This window comes from Mya arenaria, chromosome 2 (genome assembly GCF_026914265.1).
Source record: "Mya arenaria isolate MELC-2E11 chromosome 2, ASM2691426v1".
Taxonomy (NCBI): Eukaryota; Metazoa; Mollusca; class Bivalvia; order Myida; family Myidae; genus Mya; species Mya arenaria.
Window position 1 is genome coordinate 50388243 of NC_069123.1, and position 11361 is coordinate 50399603.

Consider the following 11361-nt stretch of genomic DNA (forward strand, 5'->3'; position numbering starts at 1 on the left):
TACATTCCATTAAATAATGATATTCGTCATCCAACGAGCTATTATAACATAAAGTACAAACGCGGTAACTTTACAAAAAATGTAAGCTAAATTTAATGAAGGAGATTGACGTCGTCCAGGAAAACTGTTGCCTGTTTCGCGTTCAGCGTTGAATGTAACCTAATCAATGTTAGGAGACACTTGGAAATGGCGGCTAATGTCAAACAACAACTTGCACAACTTGCAAATTTATCACATTCGAAAGATGTCATAGAACGGTAAATTTAAATAATGTTTGCTTAGCACGATTCTGTTGAAGTATGGCATAACTTTTCAGATTTAATTCTGAGTTCACGTATTTTATATTTTAATTGAAATGTCAACGCCAAATATATTCTAAAATAATTGATCTTGACTTATACATTTTACATTGTCAGAAAAGTGAAAGACTAAGCCACAAGAAATAACATAAGCTCTATGACAGTTCATGCTATATTACCTACATAAAAAGATGATATGCTGGGCTCGGGTAACACCGAAAATGCAAATTAAACAATGGAGAAGTTTGAAAACTATGAAAAATTCCCACCTAAAACACATTAAATACAGACTGACATGCAACCTTTGTGCATGCATTTAAAATAATAGCTTGAAAATCATCCCTACCATTATGAGCTTGACTAGTAGAAGAATAAGGAGGCTTTACTATTCGCCCCGGCGTTGGTGTCAGTGTCCAATAAAATTTCTAGGGCATGTTGACAGTTTCGCTTTTCAACTCCAATACCCTTCATTCAATTTACTTGATTCTTCACACAGGTGATAAGGACCATCACACAATGAGGTTACATAAGTCCATATTATCCTAAATACAAATAATGGCCCCTGATTGACATAATTATGATTGTTTCAGGGCACATTGTGTATGGTTAAAGTTTGAGGGCAAGTTGAGATTTTCACTAATTACTTCCATACCCATCATTCAATTGACTTAATAAATTACACAGTTGTTTAGGCCTCAGAAGTCCATATTAACCGCAAATACAAATTATGGCCCTTGATTGACTTTTTAACCAGGTTTTCAATGAAAACCGGGTTATTAGAATGAGGTTGTCGTTGGGCGGACGGGCGGGTAGGCGGGCGGGCGTCAAACATTGGTTTCTGTTCAATAACTTAAGTTAGCATTGATAGATATTGATAAAACTTGGCGTGTAGGTAGCTTATGGGAAGAGCTAGCTTGGGATTGCTTTTGAGGGGGGTGGGGCTAAGGTCAAGGTCACTGTTACTAAAAATAGAAAAATGGTTTCTGCCCAATAACTTTAGTTAACATTGACAGATATTGACGAAACTTGGTGTGTAAGTTGCTTATGTGAAGAGCAAGCTTGGGATTGCTTTTGAGTGGGGAGGGGCTAAGGTCAAGGTCACTATTACTTAAAATAGAAAAATGGTCATGGTCACTGTTACTTAAAATAGAAAAATGGTTTCTGCCCAATAACTTAAGTTAGCATTGACAGATATTGATGAAACTTGGTGTGTAGGTAGCTTATGTGAAGAGCTAGCTTGGGATTGCTTTTGAAGGGGGGGGGGTGGGACTAAGGTCAAGGTCGCCTGTTACTAAAAATAGAAAAATGGTTTCTGCCCAATAACATAAGTTAGCATTGATAGATATTGATGAAACTTGGTGTGTAGGTAGCTTATGTGAAGAGCTAGCTTGGAATTGCTTTTGAGTGGGGAGGGGCTATGGTCAAGGTCACTATTACTAAAAGTTGAAAAATGGTTTCCGCCCAATAACTTTAGTTAGGATTGACAGATATTGATGCAACTTGGTGTGTAGGTAGCATGTGAAGAGCTAGCTTTGGATTGCTTTTGAGTGGGGAGGGGCTACGGTCAATGTCACTGTTACTTGAAATAGAAAAATGTTTTTGCCAAATAACTTTTGATAGCATTGATAGATATTGATTAAACTTGGTGTGTGGTTAGTTTATGTGAAGAGCTAGCTTGGGATTGCTTTTGAGTGGGGTTGGGCTACGGTCAAGGTCACTGTTACTATCAATTTAAAAATGGCGTCCGCCCAATAACTTTAGTTAGCATTGATAGATATTGATAAAACTTGGTGTGTATGTAGCTTATGTACAGAGCTAGCTTGGGATTGCGTTTGAGGGGGGTGGGGCTAAGGTCAAGGTCACTGTTACTAAAAATAGAAAAATGGTTTCTGCCCAATAACTTTAGTTAGGATTGATAGATATTGACGAAATTTTGTGTGTAGGTAATAGTAGATTATGTGAAAAGCAAGCTTGGAATTTCTTTTGAGGGGGGTGGGGTCAAGGTCACTGTTGCTAAAAATAGAAAAATGGTTTCTGCCCAATAACTTTAGTTAGCATTGATAGATATTGATGAAACTTAGAGCGAAGGTAGCTTATGTGAAGAGCTAGCTTGGGAGGTGGATCAAGGTCACTGTTCCTAAAAATAGAAAAATGTTTTTCTGCCCAACAACTTAGTGAGAATTGATGGATAGTGATGAATCTTAGTGTGAATATAGCTTATATGAAGCTGCAGATTGAACTTGCTCATACAACAAATTAATTGGCTATAATTTCTGATTGCCCATAACAAAAACCTGGTTTCGTCGCATTGCGGCGCTTCTAGTTTTAAATGTTTTTGTTTTATTTTATTTTTATTTTTTATTGCCTTTGACAGGCACATTTTTAACCAGGATTTCACATATGAAACTGAATATCTTTAGTTATGGTTAACATATTGTGACCAAACTTTTGAGTATGGAGACCTTTCATTGGATTGCATTTGGGGGCGCTAGGGTCAAGGTCAAGGCCACTGTTTAAAAATAGAAAACAGTTGAAACTGAATAACTTTTGTTAGGGTTGAAATAAGTTGGTAATAAGGAAGAGTTGATGGAGACCTTTCCTTGGAGTGCGTTTGGGTCATCTGGGGTCAAGGTCATTTCACTGTTACTAAAAATAGAAAAACTGTTGGTACTAAATAACTTAAGTAAAGGTTGACATATTGTAACCAAACTTATATATTTTTAACCAGGTTTTCACAAAGTGAAAGATATCACAAAAAATAGGATCAACAGCGGCGCTTTGCATTCACTAATGAGTGAACCACAAGGAGTATGAATCCCATGTGTCTACCTATGAAAAAAATGTCTTTGTGCGTAATCTTGAGCTAATTTGGCATTAGTTCTTATCAACACATACAACACTCCTCCCCCACCATCAACCTTTAAGGCTGATCCAGGCACTCTAGTGTATGTAAAAAACAAACCAGTAATATACTGTTGGGTTAATTCCTATGACCATGAGCCCTTGTATTAGCAGATAGTGTTCGGCTTGAAAAATATACAGAAATAGTGGAGAAAAATTGTATTTATTGAACAATTTATGAATAAGATTGCTTAAAAACATTGTCATAAAGCAAAGGATATGGAGAATGAAACTTCTAAGTTAATATTAGTTCAATTTGATTTTTTTTTTTTTTCTGAAAATAAATTAGTCTATTTTATTATTGCTCATCTGAAAATATGGAAACCAATTGTTACTATTGAAATGAAATTATTTTATTATTATCAGATATTATTTCTACTTGAAAGAACTATCTACTGTATTCTTATTGCGGCTGCATAGGATATGATTTCCGCTCTCAAATTTTGATGCTGATGTATGCAGACAGTTGACACAGACCGCGTACACATGGAATACTGTCTTAAATCTGGGAGTAAAAGTGTGCCAAATGTGGGGCTTAAAGTTAAACCCATGACAGCCAGGTCACTACTACGGTGCTGTAACCAACTGACCTAAGGTGGCTGGTTCTTATTTGAACACACTACATAGTTTAATATTATTTCAGGTACAAGACCATTCTTGATGGCATTTTCAAAGCAAAGGGCTCCCCAGATTTCATTGTTCAGCTGCAGACATTTGTGGAAGCATGTAAGACTTATTCCTTGTGGGGTTTTTTGAAATTACAACAATCTACTAAATGAAGACCAGTATAGGAAAGTTTTGTAGTTGTTTTTAAAGAATTTTTCAATTCTCCATGATATATAATTATAAGCCAGTCTCTATGAAAAATCTTTTGATAAATTGATGCACAGTAAGACCAAAAAAAACTCATTTCTCCTACTGAATTTTTGAAAAAAAAAATTGAACAACAAACTCTTCCAAATTTTGACAGATGTTGATGAAAACATGTTTTCAGCATCATCTGGTCTTTTAACAAATTTGACTTAATTCTGTATATGTGCAAAAGTGAGGTCTATTTGTAAGCATATATAGTATTTCAGAACTTGTATTATAACAGCTGAATGTCTGATAGTTAATTGCATTTTTCATAAAATTATAAATTTAGATTTTCATTTGGATTATATACCGTACTTAAAATGAACGGTCCAAACATGCTTTTGAAGACTGAATACCTACTTTGCTTGGCAACAAGCATACAATTTATGGCCAACTTTTGTGAAGAATTATTTGTTTTCACAGAAGAATATGCTTTAGCAACAGGTTTGAGTCATATTAAAATATTATATTGTGTAATAACAGTAGAACAGGTTTGTCTATGAAGGATCTGAATTTAAGATGCTGGTTGTCATCTAACCATTCGATTGACCACTCAAGATATACAAGGAATTATATATGTTTGTTAATAATACCACAGGATTGTATTCTGTAAATTGTTTATCTTTATCAAACTTCTGTATATCACGAAACAGCTACTTAATCACAAGCCATCTTCATAATTACATATGTATTAAGGTTATACTTATATACTCTTGATCATTTATCACATAACAATAATAATCAGTATAAACTTATTTCTCTGACCAAAAAGTAAGATATTGTGTGAAATAAGACCAGTACAGTAGTATGAAATCTGTTTAGTGCTGAATGAGGTTGTGAGCCTGGTGATCTCACGCCAGCTCCTGAGTGTGTTCTGTTCCCAACTGCCCCAACTGGAAGATGTCACTGCCAAGCAGATTGCTCTCTTCACCCTGGAGAAGGTCCAGGCACGCGTCATCTCCTTTGAGGAACAGGTAGCTAGCCCACTTAGTAATAATGCCTGCCTTCTTGTGTTAGAATTTTACTCTACATCTCAAAAAACTAAAGTGAAAACATATTTGTTGTTTTATAATTTTACGGAACTACATAGCCAAATTTTGTATCGAATAATTGATAATAGACAAAGTAAGATTTTTGTAATGGTTTCTTCCATTATGACAATTATTTTGCGATATGATTGCCAAGTAACCTGGCTTTATGTAAAACTATGTATAGGTCTGTGGGTTTTTATGCCCCCACAAAGTGGCGGCATATAGGGTTGCCCTTGTCCGTACGTACGTCTGTCCGTACGTACGTCCCGAAGATTGTTTCCGATCTAATTCTTGAAAACCGTTTGTCCAATCCTCACCAAACTTTAAACACATGTTTGTGACCATAATATCTTGATCAAGTTCGATAGTCATGGAAATCGCTTTAGTCATTTAGGAGTTACGGCCCTTTTTTGCCAAAAATACTTCAAAAATATATGTTTCCAATCTAATTCTTGAAAAGTATGTGTCCAATCCTCACCAAACTTTACATACATGATTGTGACCATAATATCTTGATCAAGTTCGATAGCCATGGAAATCGCTTTTGTCATTTAGGAGTTACGGCCCTTTATTTGCAAAAAAAGACTTGAAAAATACGTCCCGAAGATTGTTTCCGATCTAATTCCTGAAAACTGTTTGTCCAATCCTCACCAAACTTTAAACACATGTTTGTGACCATAATATCTTGATCAAGTTCGATAGTCATGGAAATCGCTTTAGTCATTTAGGAGTTACGGCCCTTTTTTGCCAAAAATACTTCAAAAATCATTATGGCTTATTTTCTGTGACAAAAAACCGAAGTGGGGGCATCCGTGTCCTATGGACACATTTCTAGTTTATTATTGACATGCTTTTGCCCAATCTTACTAAAAAGGACTCTCTCATATGTTTGTATAATGCATTTTTTTGTATGAATGATGAAATAAAGTGTGGCAAATCATTAGGAGTGTTAAAACTAAGATAACAACAGCTGGAACCCATTAGCAAATGTTGATATTTGCTAAAATGTCTTCTTTGAAGAACACAATTTTCATTAGCGTTAATAATGGCTTTGAGCGGTTCGTTGTTGCATGATTGGTTGATTATCAATGTATTGTTTTATGGTCAAAATATCCATCACTTTTGTAAAAGTTCTGGTTGCCTAGTGGTTAAGGCATCTTAATCTTAATTCTTTCTTGACTTTACCGGCGTGTATCGCACCACACTAAAACCAAAAATACTTTTTTAAACTATAATTGCAATTTCAATATCATACAGTATATAATGATAAAATAAGTGTTTTCAGATGCATTACCAGGATAACTTATTTTTGGTCCAAAAACGGGAGCAAGTTCCTTTTAATAAATCATTTTGTTAAAATATATTGGCAAAACTCATGTAAGATCAAAGCCCAAAGGGCATTTAAATAACAGTCATTCACCTACTTGTAATCAATACAATATGATGCATATTTATAATAAATAAATGATATTGCAGTAATTGTTCCTTGTAAGTTATAAGTTATAACTATCAAAAAGTCGGGAAAATATCATCATTCAAAGGTAAATAAATGAAAAGACCAACTTAAATTACAAAGCTTAATACCACAAAGATTATTTGATGAACAGAATAATGCCATGAAATGTGGTTTCAATAATTGATCATTTGGCGTGTGCTGTAATACTAGCTTTCGATATTGTTATATCTTGAGTTTTGAACAGATGTATTATTTTTATCAAAAATCTCAATTTCTTGTTTTTTAATGTTTACTAGATCATGCTTGTATGTGAAAGGAAAAATATTCACTTCTAAAAATTGTAAATATATGTACTAAACTGGTTAATGTAAGTAATCAAAGGCCCATTACAGGAATATGGTACATGGTTTGTGTGTTATGCAGGTGTCTGATATTCGTCAACACTTGGCTGATATCTATGAGCGGGAAGGAGCATGGAAGGAGGCAGCCAATATACTTGTAGGCATTCCCATGGAAACCGGGCAGAGGTAGGACAGTGTTTACGTATAGTCAACAAAGATATAAGGTCTTATATGTGAAATGTGTTGCAGTATTTTGAAGACAAAGATATATTTTTCTCATCAGTTATTGCTAAAAATGATTCCTAGTAAGATCTGGGCAGGGATCAACTGTGATAGGCATAAGCATAAAGCTACACTCATCATTGACCTCAAGCAAAGATGAGAAATTATAATAACTTAAAAACAAAGATGTAACATCTGCATGTTTCATGGTAACAGTACCCCACATGTATGTGTTGTAGGCAATACAAGCCGGAGTACAAGCTAGAGACATACCTGAAGATTGCTCGTCTGTACCTGGAGGACGCAGACCCGGTACAAGCAGAGGCGTACATCAACCGCGCGTCCCTCCTTCAGACTGACTCACAGAACCAGGAACTACAGATACACTACAAGGTAACTGCCAGTGGTGTGACTGTGATTGAAATAAAGCCGTATTTGGATCTTGCCTGTGAAGAGTTTTAATAGTTTCTTTTATGGAACTTTTGTCCTGTAAACATTTGCATTCAAATCTGAAATATTGACAGCAAATAATAAATCTTGCTGGAACATATTTCATGACTGTATAAATGTGCACGTGTCTAGTGGAGTTTGATTTCTGATATGTGATGTATTGAAGAGTTTAAACTTTTATATATTTATTGGTTATGGAACGAAAGATTTAATTTGATTACAAAAAAGATATTGCTGCTATAATCCAAAATCAAATCTCATTTAACACTTATAACAGGCATGCTATGCGAGGGTACTGGATTTCCGGCGGAAGTTTATCGAGGCAGCTGTGCGTTACAATGAGCTGTCCTATAAATCCCTGGTAGCTGAAGACGAGAGAATCACAGCCCTGAAAAACGCCCTTATCTGTACAGTCCTGGCATCAGCAGGTTGGTTCCTATTAATAATTATGAACAAGATATATAAAGTGCATGTTCCAAAACTCAAATGCACAATTAGGCATAAGAGTATGTGGTAACCCCAAAAATGCAAACCATTGCTATTATTTTTACCAAAAGATAGTATTAATCTTTCAAGGTATGTTTTTGTAAGAAAGGCAAATTCTGCACATATACTTATTTAGAGTCATAAATATTCAAATTTGTTTTGTTGCGGAAAAACTTTTAATTTTATATATCATTAATAGTGTCAAGCAAACCTTCAAAAAAATAACATGTCAAAAACAAAAGGGATTTTTATGAATTAAAAAATATCTTTGCAGGCCAGCAGCGGTCCAGAATGTTAGCGACATTATTCAAAGATGAAAGATGTCAAAAGCTACCAGCCTATAACATACTGGAAAAAATGCAAGTACTTTAAAATGTTTTCTTATATTATTTGAAAGAAGTTGTTCAATATGACATAATTTGGTGTAATTAGTTTCTGTAGGATGGATTTTTTCTAAAGAGTCTGTTTTAAGTTTGTTCATTGTCTGTGTGGTCACTTTTCCACCAATGCTTCAAAGTGTGTGTGTGTGTGTGTGTGTGTGCATATGAATTTGTTGTAAATTTTGGACTGTATACTTTAAGTCATCAATTTTAGCAAATTTATTTGCATCAAAATTCAAGTTTTGGCATCTTATCTTCAGAATGCTATCTGGTGTGTAAGTGGTTCTTATGTATGAATAATTGCACAATGTGTGAATTGTCTCCCACTCTTATGTGAATAACTTGTGCAGTTGAGCATTTGTGTTATACATTTCACCGATGTAATGTTTGTTTTACTTCAAACACATGTTGCTAGGAGTTGAGGTGCTTTTAAGGATTTCTGTGGTATAAAATGTGGTATTGTGTTACAGGTACCTGGACCGGATCATCCGCAGCAGTGAGCTAGAGGAGTTTGCCGCCCTCTTACAGCCGCACCAGAAGGCCGTCACAGCTGACGGTATGTCTCGCTTATTGACAACCAAATGCAAACATTTAAAGCCAAATGCAAATGCTTCAGGGTGTATAGTGCAATAGGCATTTTAAATAAGTCGGTATCAATTTATTCATTGACATCTTCATATCCCCACAAACAATTTGTTTAAAGTCAAAGTTTATGGTTGGTTTGGTGGTCGGTTGGTAAGTCGGGCAGTTTGCTGCAAAAGTTAGTGGAGCAAACTACTAGATTGGGGCACATTGTTCTGAAACTTATTACGCAGTATCTTCGTGAGAGCACTGGTGCTTCATATAATAGGAGTTACATAATCTGCCTGAAACTATAAATAATAAAGAAAGATATCCTGTGTCGAGGTAGCCTGTGGAAAGTGTCATCACTGACGTGATTAGTCTGTTTTCAAGTTCAAAATATGGGTTGATCAGCTGCTTTTATCAGAAGAAATGTTTGGGCATGTAACCTTATTTTATCATTAACTTTGACACAATATCAGAATTGATATTCATATGTTCCTGAGGACTATCCTGCATTTTTTATAATGATAGAATAGTCTGTGTTATTTACAAACTGTATCTTCTGTAACCTGTATGCAGGTTCCACGATCCTGGACCGAGCAGTCATAGAGCACAACCTGCTGTCAGCCAGCAAACTCTACAACAACATCTCCTTCCCAGAGCTAGGATCTCTCCTTGACATCCCTCCAGCAAAGGTACAGGCTCTATGGTGGGAATTGTCTGTCTGACATGGCTTTAAAACAACTTGCAGGATAAACGTTCAATATTCAATAAAACAAATGGCTGAAACTGCTAAATGTTAGGAAAATAATTTTGTTTTGGATTTTCCGCTGTAGTGTTTTGTTATTTTTCAATTTGTTATTAATCAAACATTGTTTATGAAAGAGACATATATTTGTGATTTTTAGATCCAAATGCCATGTTTCCATTTTTTTAAACAGGCCGAAAAGATAGCGTCCCAGATGATCACTGAGAGCAGAATGAACGGCTACATTGACCAGATTGACTCAATTGTGCACTTTGAATGTGAGTATTTTTGCACTACATTTGAACTGAGAATTCAGAGTTAAAACAAAAATAGTAACGGTGAAATATTTATGATTGCCAATTTTTTATCATTGCATAGTCGTTTATCAAAATATGTTCACTAAAATATCTGAACTGCAAAATTTATGTGAGATTTTCTTAATTGTCAGTGGCGCAATCCAAAATAACATATTTAATTTGAATTTCATTGAAAAATATTGAACAATAAGGAAGAAAACCTTTGTTCAACAGTATGTACAACACCCAAAAGGTTAGTGATATACACATAGGGTCTCTGGTTAAGTACTAGTTTCTCTGCATTCAAAGGAGCTTGTTTCTCTTTGCCAAAGTTATTATTTTTGGCTATGTATAATCCACATTCTGTCGGACAAACAGTATTTCTGACAATTTACCAAAGTTGTTTTCTCAGAGTTTTATCAACAAACAAAAAAATTTATTTTCACATTATGCATTTTTGTGTTCTTTTCATGTCAGGTCGTGAGACGCTGCCGACGTGGGACCGGCAGATCCAAGGTGTGTGTTTCCAAGTGAACAACATCATTGAGAAGATCACAGCCACTGAACCTGACTGGATGTTGAAAACCATGGAGGCCCAGCTCACCCAGGCATGAACACTGACACAGTCTGGTCTGTTGTCTGATCTGAACACTGGGACATAGCAAGCCGTCAGGACCTGGTGATAATATGACAAACTTAGTGCTGTATTATGGTCCAAATTCACACAGATTTGAAAGAGAATATATCATATACTATGTGATTTAAGCAGCTGTGTAGACTGCAGATAGCATGGCTGATTATGGTAGAATCAAGTGTATGCTCATATAAAGCTGTTAAAATAGAGAATAATCTTCTAGATATGGTGTTGCAGATTTTCAAAAATCTTAATGTATTTAAAGAGTTTTTTGAATACAGCTGTAATGTTTTGGTCAGGCATAAAAGTACTGTGTTATGAATGATTTAATGAAAATGTATGGCACAATGTGGAGCAAAGCCTTTTCTTCTCTTTATATTAGATTTACGCTTTGTTTGTAAAACAAATGATAATCACTTTCAAGAACAACATGGCATTCTTTGTTTTGATACATCTTTTTTATTGCAAAGTGAGTGTACTTTTGATTGTCACTTTCATTCATATCCATGAACATTTAAAGTGTTTGTTGTCTTTTTATGAAATCTGTGTTCATTATTGATAATGTCAGAAATGTTAAATAAAGCAGTAATCTTCGTTCAAAAACTTAATCTTGTGTTAAAATTCTGTTTGATGAATATTCTTAGAAATGTACATTTTTTTGGCTCACTTCTAAGCATACATTAAAGTACTCATAGATA

General features: G+C 35.0%; 1 protein-coding gene across 1 annotated transcript; it reads left to right on the forward strand.

Moving 5' to 3' along the window:
* Positions 1–164: 164 nt before the first annotated feature.
* LOC128241443 (COP9 signalosome complex subunit 4-like) lies at positions 165–11361 on the forward strand. Its single transcript, XM_052958373.1, has 11 exons — positions 165–257; positions 3844–3926; positions 4878–5029; positions 6966–7069; positions 7345–7498; positions 7833–7983; positions 8316–8400; positions 8892–8977; positions 9565–9680; positions 9927–10011; positions 10507–11361. The coding sequence occupies exons 1-11, from the start codon at positions 187–189 to the stop codon at positions 10641–10643; spliced, it is 1224 nt and encodes a 407-aa protein (XP_052814333.1). The 5' UTR covers positions 165–186; the 3' UTR covers positions 10644–11361.

Bases quoted from the DNA above. Each gene is read 5' to 3' on its own strand.
- LOC128241443 (XM_052958373.1), top strand. From the start codon at position 187: ATGGCGGCTAATGTCAAACAACAACTTGCACAACTTGCAAATTTATCA. The intron at 258-3,843 runs GTAAATTTAAAT...ATATTATTTCAG, and splicing joins TCGAAAGATGTCATAGAACG to GTACAAGACCATTCTTGATG. The intron at 8,401-8,891 runs GCAAGTACTTTA...ATTGTGTTACAG, and splicing joins TATAACATACTGGAAAAAAT to GTACCTGGACCGGATCATCC.